At 36.4% G+C, this 18,577-nt stretch overlaps 2 protein-coding genes across 2 annotated transcripts; both read right to left on the reverse strand.

Annotated features, from left to right (window-relative positions):
- Positions 1 to 3,106: 3,106 nt before the first annotated feature.
- CMC4 (C-X9-C motif containing 4) lies at positions 3,107 to 18,384 on the reverse strand. The gene is made up of 3 exons (XM_080911078.1): positions 18,249 to 18,384; positions 11,822 to 11,889; positions 3,107 to 3,442 (listed from the first exon to the last, which is right to left on the reverse strand). The coding sequence occupies exons 2-3, from the start codon at positions 11,877 to 11,879 to the stop codon at positions 3,294 to 3,296; spliced, it is 207 nt and encodes a 68-aa protein (XP_080767204.1). The 5' UTR covers positions 11,880 to 11,889; positions 18,249 to 18,384; the 3' UTR covers positions 3,107 to 3,293.
- Positions 11,924 to 18,357, reverse strand: MTCP1 (mature T cell proliferation 1). The gene is made up of 5 exons (XM_080911077.1): positions 18,249 to 18,357; positions 13,939 to 14,090; positions 13,634 to 13,804; positions 13,500 to 13,551; positions 11,924 to 13,413 (listed from the first exon to the last, which is right to left on the reverse strand). The coding sequence occupies exons 2-4, from the start codon at positions 14,041 to 14,043 to the stop codon at positions 13,504 to 13,506; spliced, it is 324 nt and encodes a 107-aa protein (XP_080767203.1). The 5' UTR covers positions 14,044 to 14,090; positions 18,249 to 18,357; the 3' UTR covers positions 11,924 to 13,413; positions 13,500 to 13,503.
- Positions 18,385 to 18,577: the final 193 nt, after the last annotated feature.

Genomic DNA, 18,577 nt, shown 5'->3' on the forward strand with positions numbered 1-18,577 from the left:
GAGGAGCGCGCGACCCCGAACTAAAATCAGGCCAGAGTAAGACCTCAGGGCCGGTAAAGAGTGAAACCCTATCTGTTTTTTTTAATATTTACTGCCACATTCCTTGGCTTGTTTCTTTGGGATCAGTGAACCCACCTGAGAGTGGCTTTCAATAAACCTGCCTTTATATACTTTAATTTGGCTCATTTCACCAGCAGAGAAAAAAATTATCAGAAATGTTCTATCCCACAAGGAAGCTCCTTAGGCAGAAAGGTAAACAACTCAAAAGAACTTCAGGAAATCCCTGAAATCAACCAGATTCACTAGGCTCCTTACCCCAACCCTAGTGTAAGCAATACAGCTGCAAAGAAGAAACTAGCTGGGCTAACTGGAAGAGGTTTAGACCAAATGAGTAACTTGAGATACTCCCCTACCTGTTGAATTGGCTTCAGACTACTCAGTATGCTTCAGATTCCCAGCTTTTGTGATCTGTCTCCTGTGCTGGGGTGGGCTTTGGTAAGGCAGCTATCTTTAACTAATTTTTGCTCATGTAAGTAACCCCAATAAAAGTCATTGTCTTATCAAATTGGACTTTGGTACCTGTACTTTGCATCTCCCCATGAAAAGACTGGAGGGCCAGTCCAAGACAGATTCACTGAAGATACCAAGGATGGATGACCTGGGTGGGACCTAACCCCTTCAGGGAAATGGAAACTGAATGCTCTACATGTTTCAGAGATCATCTGACCCTTATCTCAGCAGAGCAGCTTGACCACAACATCCTGTTTTTCTAAATGTCCCCTTTTCCAGCATCCTGTTATCATTATGACCAGAAGTACCCCCATAATTTTTTTTGCTTACAGCATTTTTACACAATGCTATCCAACCCAACTAAAACAACCATATAAAGCCCCAAACTCTGCTTTTTGTGGTGCTATTTTCCCTTCATTTGGAGACAGCTCAGCATTATAGGCCTTGAATAAAAACTTTTGGCCTCAGTGCAGTTCATTAGGCCTCAAACTGACTTCCAGTGAAAAGTCCTTCTTCTATTCCTTTGTAATAAATTAGGGATCACTGAACATGAGCTTAAAATTCCACCAATATCTGGGATTGCTCCAAGCTCACTTGAAATCCCACCAATCTCTACTCTGGAAAATTCTGCCCCCAAGAAACCCTATAGAAACCCTGTCTACTATTCAGTTCTTTGCTGTTTTTCTCCAAGGCAGAGGCCATCACTCTTTTGTCTTTCCCTATACATCTCATGTGAGATTTGTTATATGGTTTTACTTTGTGGAAAGGATACATTTCCCTTTCGAGGTTTAACACTTGGGGTCACTATTCCCTCAGAGCTATAACACAGTAACAAGCCAGTGGAAATTCACCCTGCCCCTGCCCTGTCCCTGAATCTAAAACTTGGGAATCCCTGCCTCCATGACTCAGCATTAACAGTCAAGAGATACCTTCTAACAACACTGTACTTTTACATTAGTTCACTGCATATGCTCCAAAGACCCCATAAAAGGCTGCCCCTCTGCCAAGCCTACTGTTGTCTGTCCCCAGTCAGAGACAGCTGCCATTCTGTGTCTCTTGCCAATAAATCTCTTGTGTGGTTTGTTGCATGGTATGATTTTGTTATTTCCTGGCTCCTGGCTGCCAAGATACCTTTGTGTTGGAACAAAACGTTTACTATATGCTTTTCCTATCACTAGGCACTGTAGTGAAGATGCAAATGAAAAAACATGTTCTGAATGGTATCGGTATTGAGTTAGGTTAAAGGAAACTTTGAAGTAATATAGCATGTAATCTATGAAGGGTGTTATGATTCTAATGTTGGAGGGTGTCTTTGTCAGGGTTTGTATTCCTGCACAAAACATCATGACCAAGAAGCAAGTTGGGGAGAAAAGGGTTTATTCAGCTTACACTTTCATATCATTGTTTACCATCCAGAGGAAGTCAGGACTAGAATCTAAGCAGGTCGGGAAGCAGGAGCTGATGCAGAGGCCATGGAGGGATGCTACTCACTGGCTTGCTCAACTTGCTTTCTTATAGAACCAGGTCTACCAGCCCAGGAATGGCACCACCAACAATGGGCAGAGCTCTCCCCCCTTGATCACCAGTTGAGAAAATGCCTTACAGCTGGATCTCATGGAGACATTTCCTCAACTGAGGTTCCTTTCTCTGTGATTAACTCCAACTTGTGTCAAGTTGTCACAAAACCAGCCCAGTACAGAGTGCTTTATGTGACTTAGGTTTTATCACTGGCACCATTAGTTTTGTTAAAGAGCTAGTCATGTATTAGTAGGCTTGAAGAGTATTGAGGATGTCCTGTCATAGTTAGCAGTTTGTAAAAGCAGGAACTGAAGGACTTTGTTTACCAATCTAAAGAATGAGATCTGAGTACCTTTGGCCTTGGGTAGATGACATTCTGAACTATTAGAAAGATCATAAGAATTACTACCTAGCTAGCAGGTTTCTGGTTAAGAACAAAGCCATAACTTTGTTCCCAGTCTCTTGTGAGTTAATCCAAATGGGCCTATCAATTACCTGGATAGAAAAACACACCTGGGTAAGCTGCCTGTTCTGGAAAGTTTAGAATATATATATATATATATACAACCAGGGCTGGAGAGATGGCTCAGGGGCTAAGAGCGCTGATTGCTCTTCCAGATGACCTGGGTTCAATTCTCAGCACCCACATGGTGGCTCATGACTGTCTGTAAGTCCACTTCTCAGGAAATCCAGCACACACGTGGTATTCAGACACACATGTAGACAGCACATGTTGATATAAAATAAAAATAGAAGTTAAAACATGTAGAAAAAAATAGTATGTAATCTATGTCAATAGATACATCGGTGTAATGGTCGCTCTGGCTATTGCCCATTTACTCTTCAAAGTGTTTCATGTTATTTTATAATAATCTCTGTTTTCTGCACTATGATCTGTGTATCTCATTCATATTCAACAGAGATCCAGTTGGTGAGCAAGGTCAATATATGGATAACATTCTGAATTCAGTGACTAAAGGCAAATTCATTAACATCTGTAAATAATGGTCTCTTAAAATTCATTTAGTAACAAACCAAAAATTTAATGTAAAACAGGTTTATTTTAGCAGCTCCCTTTTACATTATACATATTTATTCTTTATATAGGTTGATATTTTGGCCTATTATGCATAGATAACATATTTGCTAACTCTTACAATTGACTTTTTAATTTGCCATTTGCTGCTACCTGGCTTGAAGGATGAACAGTAAATAAAACATGCTTGATGGAAATATAAAGTAGAATTTAACATCTTAGCACAACTTTACTTGGATCCAGACTTCATTGCCAAGTTTTCTTCCTCTTCTTTCTCAAATCCTGAGCAGACAAGAGATCTTCCTTTGGGATATCGAGAACAACACTTACGAAGTTCTTGGATGACAGCCTGACACTTCGATTCCAAATAGTTGTTGGCTGAAAAACAGGCAATTCTTAGTAATGATCTCAGAGAACTAAGAAGGTACAAGGTAATTAAGTATTTTTCAACCTTTTAAACTTAGTACTTTGAAGGAAGATATACCCAGCTTTATTGAATTCTTTCTGACTTAGAAATCTGTCAGCAGGTCAAGAGATAAAAGAAGAACTCATTAATAACTATCTAAAAGTCTAATAAAAAGACAATCAAAATTTATGAGTGGTTGAAAGATTTTTTAAAATATATTTTTTAATCAAGTGTCTTTGGCAGTATTTTTAATATGATTAGTTGCAATTAGTCCCTTTTTATAATTTGATGAATTAGAAAAATGCATATAACTGAGTGAGATAACCCAGTCACAAAAGAACAGACATAATATGCAGTCACTAATAATGGGATACTAACCCCAGAAAGCTCTGAACACCCCAGAAACAACTCACAGACTGTGTGAAGTTCAAGAAAAAAAAAAGAATATATTTTAATTAAAATAGAACTATCCTATCCCCTTTCCTCCCTACAGCCCCTCCCAGTTTCTCTCCTATCCCCTCAAGTTAGTACCCTCTTTTCCTAAATTATTGTTACATATATACATATGTGTATGTATATGTACCCACAAATACTTAATTACAACCTTTAAAAATGTATTCGTATACTTTTATGCAAAAATGCTTAAAAATTTGTACATTTATCTTTGTTGTTTAAAATAAAGTTTTCAATAAAAAAAAGAAATATTCAGTTTCTTAGCAAACTGCATTTTGATGTCAAATTTACTGTCCCCCACCCCTTAAAATGAAATTGGGAGCTAACAATGCTTTTTTAGGTTTTAAAAGGGTTATAGAACAAAAGGTAAGGTGATCATTATGTGTACTTTAGACTGAGAGTGTCAAGAGCAACACCTGTGGATTGCTTGTTCCTGGTTCTCCTGAACCCCAGCTCACAATTCAGTGATGATGATCATTCTCTGAGGTACTGGGGATACAATATGTGGCCAGGGCATTTTCAGTCTCCCAGCGACATAGTCCAAGGGCCTTGGGTAAGTGAATACCCATGTGGCTACATTATATAAAAATGGGCTAGTGGTGGCTTGGGCTGGTTGTATATACGAAAAGCTTTTAGAATAGGGAACAACATAACCTTAAGCTGGCTAGTCTGATTTATATTGGAGAAAGTTCCATAGACTCATAAATATGTATTCTGCTGCTATTAGGTAGTATATTCTGTAGAGGTCTGTTAAGTCTATTTGATTTATAGTGCATTTTAACTCATAGTTTATAAGAGCCCATATTAAAAACAAATCAGACCTCATATAAATATCTAAGAATATATCTCAAGATTTTAGCAAAAACAAGAGTAAGCCAAACTTAAAACTAATAGATGAAAAGAAAATAAAAATCAAGTAGAAAACTAACAGAAATGCAAAAAATACAGGAAATAGAATAGTTGACTTTTTGAAAAGATAAAATTGACAAACTAGCTAAAATAATTAAAAGAAAGAAGACTCAAACTAATAAAATTTAAATCCAAGTCCAGTATTTCAGAACTATATCCTTAACTACTCAGGGGCCTGAGATAGGAGGATCTCAAGTTCATGGCCTACCTGGGCTATGGAGTGAGTTAAAGCCTACACAGGATACTTTAGTGACTTTCTGCCTCAAATAATAAGTGTAGAATAGGGCAAAGACTCACAACTAAAAGGCCCAGTAAATATCTTCAACAAAATCATAGAAGAAAACTTCCCTAACATTAATAAAGAGATGACCATGAACATACAAGAAACTTACAGAACTCCAAATAGATTGGAATAGAAAAGAAATTCCTCTGGACACATAATAGTCAAAATACCCAATGTTCAAAATAAAGAAAGTATACTAAAAGCAGTAAAGGAAAAAAGACAAGTAATGTACAAAGGCAGATCAACCATAATTACACCAGACTTCTCAACAGAAACTATGAAAGCTAGAAAATCCTGAACCAACATAATACAAACTCTAAGAGAACACAAATGACAGACCAGGTTACAATATTCTGCAAAATTCTCACTTATTATACATGGAGACACCAAGATATTCCAGGACAAGACCAATTTTACACAATATCTGCCCACAAATCCAGCCCCATAAAGAATAATAGATTGAAAAATCCAAAACAAGGAGGGAAACTATACCCTAGGAAAAGCAAGAATATAATCCTCTTAGAAAAAAAACAAAAGAAGAAAGGTACACAAACATAATTATATCTCTAACAACAACAACAATAACAAACAGGAAACTAATCATTATTCCTTAAAATCTCTTTTAACACCAATGGACTCAATTCTCCAATGAAAAAGCATAGACTATCAGACTGGATATGTAAACAAAACCCAGCAAAGGATAATAGAAAACTCTACCACAAAGAGGTAAACTTCACCCTAGGAAAATCAAGAAACTAATCCTCTTGCAACAAACACCAAAGAAGAAAAGCACACAAACACAACGCTACTTGTAACAACAAAAAGAGCAGGAAAGAGCAATCACTATTCCTTAATATCACTTAACATCAATGGAATTAAGTCTCCAGTAAAAAGACATAGATTATCAGATTGGATAGGCAAACAAAATCCAGCATTTTACTGCATACAGAAAACTCATCTCAACAACAAAGACAGGCACTACCTCAGAGTAAAAGGTTGGGAAAAAAAACTTTCCAAGCAAATAGTCCCAAGAAACAAGCTGGAGTAGCTATTCTAATATCTAACAAAATAGATTTTCAACTAAAAGTCATCAAGAACAGGAAGGACACTTTTTACTCATCAAAGGTAAAAATCTATCAATATGAACTCTCAAACCTGAACATCTCTGATCCAAATACATGGGCAACAACATTCACCAAAGAAATTCTACTAAAGTTCAAAGTATGTATTGCACCACACACAATTATAGTGGGATACTTCAACACTGCAATCTCATCAATGGACAGATCATGGAAGCAAAAACTGAAGAGATACACAGTAAAACTAATAGAAGTTATGAACCAAATGGATGTAACACACATCTATAAAATGTTTCATCCTAAAATAAAAGAATATACCTTTTTCTCAGCAACCTCAAGGCACCTTCTCCAAAACTGACCATACAGTTGGTCACAAAACAGGCCTCAACAGATATAAGAATATGGAAATAATTCCATGCACTCTATCAGATAACAATGGATTAAGGCTGGTCTTCAAAAACAACAAAAACAACAAAAAACCCACATAGACATGGAAGCTGAACAATGCTCTACTCAAAGATAGCTTAGTCATGGAAGAAATAAAGAAATCAAAGACTTTTTAGAATGTGATGAAAAAGAAGGCACAATATACCCAAATTTATGGGACACAATGAAAGCACTACTAAGAGGAAATCTCACAGCTCTGAGTGCCTCCGAAAAGAAACTGGAGAGAGCATATACTAGCAGCTTGACAGAACAGTTGAAAGCTCTAGAACAAAAAGAAGCAGATACAACCAAGAGGAGCAGAGGGCAGGAAATAACCAAATTCAAAGCTGAAATCAACCAAATAGAAATAAAAAGAACTATACAAAGAATCAAAAAAAAAAAAAAAAAAAAAAAAAAAAAAAAAAAAAACAGGAGATGGTTCTTTGAGAAAATCAACAAGATTGATAAACCCTTAGCCAGACTAATGAGAGGGCTCAGAGAGAGTATCCAAATTAACAAATTCAGAAATAAAAGGGGAAACATAAAAACAGAAACTTAAGAAAGTCAAGAAATCATCAGATCCTACTACAATAGCCTATACTCAACAAAACTGGAAACTCTAGAGAAATTTTCTAGACAGATACCAGGTACCAAAGTTAAATCAGGATCAGATAAACCATCTAAACAGTCCCATAACTCCTAAATAAACAGAAGCAGTCATCAAAAGCCTCCCAACCAGGGGGGGGAAAAAGCCCAAGACCAGATGGGTTTAGTGAAGAATTCTATCAGACCTTCATAGAAGACCTAATAATACCAATGCTCTACAAATTATTCCCCAAAATAGAAACAGAAGGAACACTACCCAAATCACTCTTTGAAGCCACATTACACTCATTCCTAAATCACACAAAGACACTACAGAGAAAGAGAATTTTAGACCAATTTCCTTCATAAACATTGATGCAAAAATACTCAATAAATTTCTTGCAAATGAATCCAAGAACACATCAAAACGATCATTCACCATGATGAAGTAGGCTTCATTCCAAGAGATGCAGGAATGGTTCAATGTAAGGAAATCTATCAAAGTAATCCACTGTAGAAACAAACTCAAAGGAAAACAAAAAAAAAAAACAAAAAAAAAAGAAAAAAAAAAAAAAAACGCGTGATCATCTCTTTAGATGCTGACAAAGCATTTTACAAAATTCAACACCCTTTCATGTTAAAAGTCTCGGAAAGATCAGGAATTCAAGGCACATACTTAAACAGTAAAAAAGCAATATACAGCAAATCAGTAGCCAGCATCAAATTACATGGTTAGAAACTTGAAGAATTCCCATGAAATCAGGGACTAGACAAGGCTGCCTTCTCTCTTCCTATCTATCCAATATAGTATAGAAAGTACTAGCCAGAGCAATCAGACAGCAAAAAGAGGTCAAAGGGATACAAATTAGAAGAGAAGAAGTCAAAATGTCACTATTTGCAGATGATATGATAGTACACTTAAGTGACCCCAAAAATTCTATCAGAGAACCTCTATAGCTGATAAGCAACTTAAGCAAAAGTGGCTAGATATAAAATTAACTCTAACAAATTAGTAGCCTTCCTCTCAAAAGATAAACAGGCTGAGAAAGAAATTAGAGAAAGGACACACTTCACAACAGTCACAAGGAATATGAAATACCTTGTTGTGACCCTAACTAAGCAAGTGAAGGATCTGTGTGACAAGCACTTCAAGTCTCTGAAGAAGGAGATTGAAGACGATCTCAGAAGGTGGAAAGATCTTCCATACTCATGGATTGGAAGAACCAACATAGTAAAAAATGGCCATTTGTCTAAAGCAATCTACATGTTCAATGCAATCCCCATCAAAATTCCAACTCAATTCTTCATAGAGTTAGAAATAGCAATTTGCAAATTCATTTGGCATTAAAAAATGCACCATAGCAAAAAACAGCCTGTTCAACAAATGGTGCTGGTTCAACTGGCACTCAGCATGCAGAAGAATGAAAATCAATGCTTTCTTATCTCCTTGTACAAATCTCAAGTTTAAGCAGATCAAAGACCTCCACATAAAACCAGGTACACTGAAACTAATAGAACAGAAGTTGGGGAAGAGCTTAGAACATATAGACACAGTAGAAAATCTTCTGAAGAGAACACCAATGGCTTATACGCTAAGATCAATAATTGACAAATGGGACCTCATGTTAATTGCAAAGCTTTTGTAAGGCAAAGGACACTGTGAAAAGGACAAAATGGCATCCATGAGATTGGGAAAGATCTTTACCAATCCTACATCTGACAGAAGGCTAATATCCAATACATACAAAGAACTCAAGAAGTTTAACTCTAGAGAACCAAATTATCCTATCAAAAATGGGGTACAGAGCTAAAACAAGTATTCTCCACTGAGGAATACTGAATGGCTGAGAAACACCTAAAGGAATGCTCAACATTCCTAGTCATCAGGGAAATGCAAATCAAAACAACTCTGAGATTCCACCTCATACCAGTTAGAATGGCTAAGATAAAAAACTCAGGTGACAGCAGATACTGAAGAGGATATGGAGAAAGAGAAACACTCCTCCACTGTTGGTGGGGTTGTAAACTGGTACAATCACTCTGGAAATCAGTCTGGCGGTTCCTCAGAAAATTGGAAATAGTACTACCTGAGCATCCAGCTATAACACTCCTGGGCATATACCCAAAAGAAGCTCCAACATCTAACAAGGACACATGTTCTACCATGTTCAAAGCAGCCTTATATATAACAGCCAGAAGCTGGAAAGAATGCAGATGTCCTTCAACAGAGGAATGGATACAGAAATTGTGGTAATTTACACAATGGAGTACTACTCAGCTATTAAAAACAATGACTTCATGAGATTCCTAGGCAAATGGATGGAACTAGAAACTATCATCCTGAGTGAGGTAACCCATTCACAAAAGAATGTATGTACTCACTGATAAGCAGATAGCCCAAACAGCTTGGAATATTAAGAATCAATTCACAGAACTTATGAAGATCAAAGAGAAGGAAGGCCAGAAGGTGGATCCCTCAGGCCTTCTTAGAAGGAAGGACAAACCACTCATGGGAGGAAATAAAGGGCCAAATATAGGAGCAGGGATTGGAGAAAAGATCATCCAAAGACTACCTCACCTGGATCCATCCCATATGCATCCACCAAACCCAGTCACTATAGCTGATGCAAAGTTGTGCTTACTGGCCGGAATATGATATGGATGCCTCCTCAGAGGCTTTGCCAGAGCCATACTGATACAGAGGAGGATGCTTGCAGCTAACCATTGGTCTGAACATGGGGACCCCAATGAAAGAGAATGAACTGAAGGAGTTGAAACGTTCTTCAACACCATGGGAAAAACAAAATTATTAACTAACTAAACCCACCACAGCTCCTAGGGACTAAAACACCATCCAATGAGTTCACATGGAGAGACCCATGGCCCCAGGTGCATATGCAGCAGAGGATAGCATTTTCTGTCATCAATGAGAAAAAAGGACTTTGGTCCAGCGAAGGCTTGTTTTCCCAGTGTAGGGGAATGCCAAGGCACTGAGGTGGGAGAGAGAGGTGAGGAAAGGGAGCACCTTTATGATGGGAATGGGAGGGGGGATGGTATTGGCAGAAAGGGAATAACATTGAAATATAAATACAGAAAATATCCAATTAAAAGAAAAAATATAAATAAAATAAATTTAATAAAGTATTTTAAAAAGCAAAAGAATTCAACATCCTTTCATGTAAAATAACCCCGAAGAAACTAGGTATAATAGGGTTTTATCTTCACAGAATAAATGCTACACACAAGAAACCTATAGCCAATAACATACAGAATAGGGGGAAATTAAAAGCAACCTTTTCCTCTAGAAAAGGTTCCCAATATATCTTCCTTTATTTAATACAGTACTTTAAATGTTGTGCAGAGAAACCAGCAAGAGAAATAAATACAAATAGGAGAGCAGGAAGTAAAATTATTCCTGTTTATAAATAAGATCCTATACTTAGAAAAGTATAAGACACCACTGAAAGCTTTAGAACTGATAGTCAGCATAGTAGCAGGATAAAAGATTAACATATAAAAATTAGTAGCTTTTCTATATTCTAATGAGCCCATTAACAAAATAAACGAGACAAATAATGCTCAAAAAATAAAATGCTTATGAATATTCCTAAGGTGAAAAAAAACTTTTCGATGAAAATTATGAATACAGTAGGAAAGAAGAGCTTCAATGCTCATAGATCTGTAGAATACTGATATAAAAATAATGTTGCTTATAATTCATATAGAAGACCTCTAATAACCAAGGCAGTATTGAACATAAGTAATGGATTACAACAAATAGCCCAGAAGTAAATCTCACAGCTATAGCCACCTGTGTTTTGATACAGATGCCCTGAACTTTTTGTTGTAGGTGTGGCTGGAGATCAAACTGAGAATTAGTCCTCCACTGTGCTAATTCTTAGTCCCTGAAGTATAGTATTGAAACCTGTTTTGCTGGTATGCACGTATTTATTTATTTTTGAGTATTTGAGATAAGTTGTCATTTTGTAGCCCTGGTTGGCCTTGAACTTATCTCCCTGCCTCTGCTTAACTTCCCAAGTATTGGGATTATAAGTATATACTCTTTCTGTTTGTGTATACATGCAATATTCAGGATGGAAACTAAGGTCTAGTACATTCTGAGTTAAGTGCTCTATCCCTGAGCCATATCTTCAACTCCAAACCAAGTATTCCTTTAGAAGTGCTTTCCTTAGTTCAGTAATTCTTAACTATGGTTGTGTATATAAATCACCTGGTTAGCTTTGCAAGCTGATTCTTGCTCAGCCTCTATCTTCAGGAAATCTGGTTAAAGTGTGTTAGACATGTTTTTAAAGTTTTACAGGTAATTCTAATGTACAATTGGCTTAAGAACCCATAGCTTAAATGACATTAGTTTGTGTGTGGTGCTGAGGACTTTGGGGTTTTTGCATGTTAGGCAAGTGCTCTCTACCACTCTACCTCTTAGTCCCTATATCACATTTAATATTCTAAACATTTCATGATACAATGGAGAAAACAGTTATGGTTAATTTATAGAAGTTTTACATCTAAAGTCAATGAAAGATGCTGATAACTTAGTTTCTTGTTAGCTGACAGGTAAAGTTGAAAATATTTTTTTAAAGAAATCTATATACTACCTTGTAAACATTTTTGTATTTCACAGGCTTGTTTCTGGCATGGATCCTTTTGTGGCATATCCAGAAAACTAAAACAAAAAAAATTATAGTTTTTCTTTTTTAGTTTTAGTCATAAAGACTTTATAGCCTATCTACATGAAATTTTCTTCTGGGGCAGGTAGAATTACCTTAACAATAGCTGGAAAAATAAAGGCGCTCGCTAAAAATACTCTTTTTTCATTGATAGGATGAATCAACTATATTTTTCTATCACCACCTCATTAATATGGAAGATATAAATTTTCATAAAAAATCAGTCTAGTCATCTTGAATATTGTAAACCAATATTGGAATGACACCACAGTTTTAAAAGTCTTGCTCAATGCCTGGCTCTATAATTCACAAAAGAATCTCTGTGGTAAATGATTAAACTCCTTGAACATTCTTTTCTTTCATTATTCATGTCAATGGGAATTATACGTACCTCAAAGAACTTATGGAAGGACTAAACATGGTAAAATATATAAAGTGCAATGAACAATAACTGGGAAGCAATAAGAACTCAATACACGATAGCTATTATACCCAAGTGCTTTTTGTTTAAGGCGGGGTCTCATTGTGTTTCTTAGGCTGGCATCAAATTCCTGGGGCCAAGTGATCTTCCTGTCTCAGTCTTCCAAATAACTGGAATTATAGGCATACATCATTGCTTTGGGCCCAGGACTTATTTTTAAAAAGCAAGACCTTACTTTAATGTACATAAACCGGCATGACTGTTTTAATTCAGGAAATTATTCACACGTAGTATAATCACTTTCCCAGAAATTAGCAATGTTAGTTGCTATTACCTCTTGAGAAAGGTGCCATTTAAAGTTAACATTATCTTTTGAGCTAATACGGATGCCAAGTATATAAAATATTTGTAATTAAAGAAATAATTTAGATTCACAAAATTTCGATGAGAAACTTTTAAAAACAATTAAAAGACACAGTTTCAGAAAGAAGAAAGGCATAGAAGCCTTTGCAGCTAATTTCATCAGTACAAATAACCTTTTTCTCCCAGAACTCCTTAAGTTCTCAGTAGATCCAAATTAGGTCAGTACTGGGATGGGAAACACTTGAACAAAACCTCAAATATTTACAGGATGGAATAAGGAAAAGCAAGTGAATTTACTGCCGGAGAAATAAGCGACAAATACATGTTGATGCTGCAAAAGCTGCTCTCTTCTCTCTAAATCAGTACCAAGTCCTTGGTGATGAGGGCATCTGTTCTGTAGCATGTTCTGGTTTTTGTGGGATTCACCAAATCCTATGTTCAGTCGCTGAAGTCCATTAAAGGTTATATGTCAATTCCCAAAGGAGTCAATTTCAAGTTAGTATCCTGACTAAATAATTTTGTTGGCTTGATTTCTGCCCTGTGTAACCCTTTCTCTGTAGTGTCACTGGCAATGCTCTTCATGGCCCTTCCTATACATCTCTGTCCTTGAGCAGTTTTTCAAACTAATCCTCCCCCTAACCCCCAGGCCCAAGGGTGGGAGCATGGCAGTGGTGAATGAAGTGATTGCCATGTAATGAATAGAACAGAGGAGCGTATCTTCCTAGAAATCCAGCACCTGAAAAAAAAAATCATTCAAATCACTACAACTAAATAGAGTGTAAACAAAGAAGGGAAAAAAGAAGGAAAAATAGAAATACATACCAGGTTAATTATCAGGCAAAAGTTTAAGGAGTAGTTCCTGTACTCCTCTGACCTGTCAGAAAAAGGAAATTATATGTAAAGTACTCTGTTGTAAGAACCCCAGTATAGGGAAAATGATTGAGTAACATGTGTACCATTAAATGATGCTGAATCTGCCACAATCGAGAGTTGTTATCCATGTAGCGCTCCTCTGGGTAGAGTTGCCACATGAGAGGTAGTTGGGAGGTAAGAAGGTGACTTGGCTTAGTTGCGTCACCTAAAGGAACCTGAACTTGCTGGACTCGAGCCTTTAGGAAACTTGTCCCCTAATAGGAATGATCAAAAATAAAGCCAAAAAACAAAAACAAAAACAAATCAAAACAGAATATTCAGACTAGATAGAAGCCAGGTTACTTAAAAGCAAAATTTTAAAAAGAAAATTTAAAATAAAAGCAGTTACCTCTTCCACCACAGCTATCCATGTGCGCTGATATTCGTCGCGGTAGATTCCTTCTTGGTGAACCCAGAGATGATCGGGTGGAGCCCCCACATCCTCTCTTGCCATTCTGGGCTTTGGGTTCCAATTCTAGCCCTGCTTTTCTCCACCTAAGCCTGCAGCATCCGCGCACAGGACACAGGTGTGACTTTTAAGGTTTGGATGAACTCTCTAGTGAGCAAGGTGACCTGGGACTAGCAACCTCAAACCAGAACCAAACCTCATACATAACTATTTGTACAACCTAAACACACCAAATGGCATCTTAAGCTTTTTGAAAATAAAACTGAAATAACACTTAAGCAAAACCTGGGTAATACTAACTTTCTATCTCAAAACACTCAAGAATTCTCTAAGTAAGTTCTATGGGGAGATGAAAACTGCAGGAGCCTGGGCACTGGTGTCTGTCTCTGTGTCTGTCTCTGTCTCTCTGTCTCTCTCTCTCTCTCCCTCTGTCTCTCTCTCTCTCTCTCTCTCTCTCTCTCTCTATATATATATATATATATATATATATATATATATATATATAAATTTATGTATATATTGCATTTATACACATATATTTACATATACACACATATATTTTGCATTTACAAAATATTGTTCAAAGGTAGTCAGTTAGCATTACAAAATGCACAGAAGTGTACCTAAAGAAGTAATTTTATTTTACAAATTAAAAAGTCAAAAGTATCTCTCTGTGCTTATAATGCTCAGAGTTTTTAGTGGCAAGTCAACTCTCCATAATATTCCTCTGCCCAGCTTTGGATCTCATAACTTCACATGCATTTTTCATGAATAGAATCTTGTTAGAAACCAGTCATAGCATCATAATGCAGATTCACTGAATTTCTACCTTTACAGAGCACACATACATCAGTGGGTATCTGTCCCATGATAGAGATCCTCCCATCCCCAATAAGTAACTTTTAGTGGGAAAGGAAATGAAACATAGTTTGGGAGATGGTTAGAACCTTCAAAATACTGTCTGAAGCAAACCAGATTTAATCCTGATGTGGAATGAGAAAAGGGCAGAAATAAAAGAATTAAGCTAAACCTAGTCCTTTTGTTTTTCAGAGATGCCATCCCGAATTTGATTTTTCCTTCTTAACACTGTTTTTCTGCCTATGCCGTAAAAGGAAAAGTAGGAATAAAAATTGTTGTCTCGAAATTGGTGTGTTGGTGTATCCCTGTAATTTCAGCATGCTAGAGGCTGAGCAAGGTTCAGCCCAGTCTGGGATACATAGGAAGTTCAGCTAATCTCTGTGTTAACACATATTGTCTCAAAAATAGAAAAGAATAGGGTGACTAACAAATAGGTATCATAGTTATCCATTTATTCCCCGAGTGATTATGACTCTAAAACTTTCACATGTTCCCCCTTCCACCTGAATGCACTCTCATTTCCAACTTATTTATGATAGAATCCACTTTCTATAACCAAACCCTCCTTTATATATGGCAATATCGCCTCTTCTGTACAGTCAAAAGTTATGTCATCTTGAATTTCTTTTCATTCAGTTGTACAGTTTATGCAACCAATTCTAGCAATATCATTATTACCACTGTATTCAACTCCAAATTTCTTTCAAATACCAGGGCTGTCTCAAGCTGCATACTTTTGCTCTTCCTTTCTATCTGCCTAAAATACATGAGTCTCTAGCTATAAATTTTGTAATTTTTTTTCATTTAGCAAATACAAATGTTCTGCACACATGCACACACACGTGCACACACACATACACAGAGGGAACATTTTGAAATGATCCAATTGTTAAGGGTTTCAAGACCATCTCAACTTCATAGATATGGATGATATGTCTTAGCAACAACCAACATGTTGACATTTAAATTTGTTTTGAATCAAAGCAAAACTTTATTGGTGTTACTGACATTGAAAGGAAATAATTCCAGTGGAAGAGAAGGCAGATAATATGTGATATTCTGAATTACTATGAAGCACTACAAAATGTTCTTAGAAGAAAGGCATTATAGTGTGTTGCTTTGACCTCCAAAGGTTAACAGGTTGGGCACTGACAATATGAGCCTGGGAACAACACTCAGCACATTAACCTGGATTTATGTGTCCTATCATTAAGAGGGCAAATTGGCCTAGAGGCAATTCCAGTGATCAAGGGTTTAATAAGCCACCACATAACTATGAAACTGTCAATACCCTCAGTAGAGAAATGCAAAGGTTTAGCAAAAGGCACTCAGATCAAAGTCTATAAAAATCACATGTTAGACGAATGGAACATCATTTCTATAAATGTGATTCTTAGAACACTTGATCCCAACATTTTCCTTGGTCAAATAAGTTCGGGAATATTGGAGATTATAAAAGCACATTAACATAGTAAAAACTCCAACAAAACTTACACTGTACAGAGATTTTATATAGTTTTAACATTTCCCAAATTTATTTGACTAGAGAACATTTTTTGGCATATGGTATTTATTCACAAATTTCAGGATTCCCCAAACTAAAGAATATCTTAAGTTCAGGATAAATTTAGTTACAAGGCACAATACAATACATGGAATATAACCTATGCAATTTAACTTAAAAGTACTACCAAGTTTCAAATACAAATATACCCCAAATTGTTTGTATAACTTTACAGCTATCACAACCACTAAAAGAGATTTTTCTCCATAAAAGTTGCCTTCATTCAAAAAGTCATGTTGACTTAGCTTATTTTTAGATAATTTGAAAATTAGGTTCTAAATGAGTGGTGGAATACAGAAGAGCTTTCTTTGGTTGTAATTTAAATGAAACCATTATTTTTCCTTTACAGAAAGAATAGTTTTATATCTTTTTCTTTAAAATTGTATGATTTGCTTTAATTTTGAGGTATTTATGTTTTTACAATAGCATCAATAAGTTGAATGTGCTAATTATTTGACATTTAATAATGTCATTCAATTATAATTTCAGTTTGCAAAGAACACAGGCCCCCATATCAGCTTGCCTGATGAATGAATTCTTCTTGTACCACTGGGAAGCTTTGTGAACATCAAGACAATTTTTCTCTACTTCACTTTCTCTGAGGTGTAAAATTATGAACATACTGATTGCAAGGATACTTATTAAATATATGTTTAACATATGTTCAGGTATATTGACCCATTTGACCTTACAGTCCTCATGAGATGTTATGAGACAGGCTTCAGTATTATTCCCACTTAAAGGTGATGAATGTAAGGCACACAGAAGTTAGGTAACCAACCAGTCCACTAGTTCACAAGGATAGAGGTTGCAGAACCTAACTCTGGTTGAGGCAGTTTAATAGCACTATATATGTAAATTCTTAGTAGTCTTTAGCCCATAATAAGCTCGATATAAATATTAATCATTATTTCCTTCTCCAGTAAAATGTTTGGAGCTATGACAGGTAGCATAAATACTCTAGAATATGAGACTGACTAAAATCAATAAACAAAATTATTTTTCTTCTTGAAGGTGGCTACACAAATTAAAAAATAGTAAGATGAGCAGTCCTTGCTGCCCCATCAAGGCAGGACATGTTAGCTATGAAAAGTAACTGAAAATAACATATGACATAAAACTTAAAGTTAGAGAGAAAATATAAATAGGTCCAATTACACCCTTGTGATTTCTCCAACCTTTATCATTATAAAACTTAATCATGGAAAGATGTGGACTAAGCATTAGGCAAAAACAGAAGTTGTTAGCCTATCTATTGTACCACAGTGCTCTGGACTTGGGACAGTATTTGTAGGGAGACTTGGGTTGGAACTGACTTGGGAGAAAAGAGCAAAGCATCAACACCTCTTCATGTAACACCTTGAATATGTTTCCTTTTCAGTACTGCCATATCTGTCTGGCTTCAGAACTACAAAAGGAATTTTAAAAAACAAATTCAAACAAAAACATATGAGCCATGGAGGCTGGGTGGCACATATTTTGCTTTCATTTATAATCAGTACTAAACCCCTTGTATAATTGGTAAACATGTTAATTTTAAGGAAGATTGGTATATTTATCCCTCAGTTCATTGGCATATTTTAAAATTAGTTTTATATATAAGTTAGCCATATCTGTCACCAAGGAAAAGATCACAGAAAAATCTGTAATTTCCTAGAATTAGTTCCTTGGTGTGATACATTCAAACTTTAACAATATAATCCCCAAATCCTTCTCTTCCTGTATCAGACAAATATATATCTCAAAACTTGTGTAAAAAGTAGCAGCAAGCAACTGGAGTTACTTTTTCAGATACAGTAAAACACTGTTTCTGTCAAAGGTTACTCACATGAATAAAAAGTTTCTTGGACTAATTATTCCGCTTCCAGCACAGCTAGGCTAAAACTTCCAGGTCCCCCACCCCGGGACACTCAAGCAGAGATCGCGATGTGAGCCTAGGACGAACCAAGGGGCATCCCGAGCCGAGGTCACTAGAACTGAAGGTGGAAGATGCAGGCCAGCAGCCGGAACTGGTCCAAGGGCTGTGACTTGGAAATAAAATAAAATAAAATCTTAACTGTTTTAGGACTGACTTTCAAAGGAAGCCCTTATTCGCGGCGATGTCGCCTTAAAGAGCTATCTGTGACGCATGTAGGCCGCGCCGGGCTCTCATCAGCG

The sequence above is a fragment of the Micromys minutus genome (genome assembly GCF_963924665.1).
Source record: "Micromys minutus genome assembly, chromosome: X".
Lineage (NCBI taxonomy): Eukaryota > Metazoa > Chordata > Mammalia > Rodentia > Muridae > Micromys > Micromys minutus.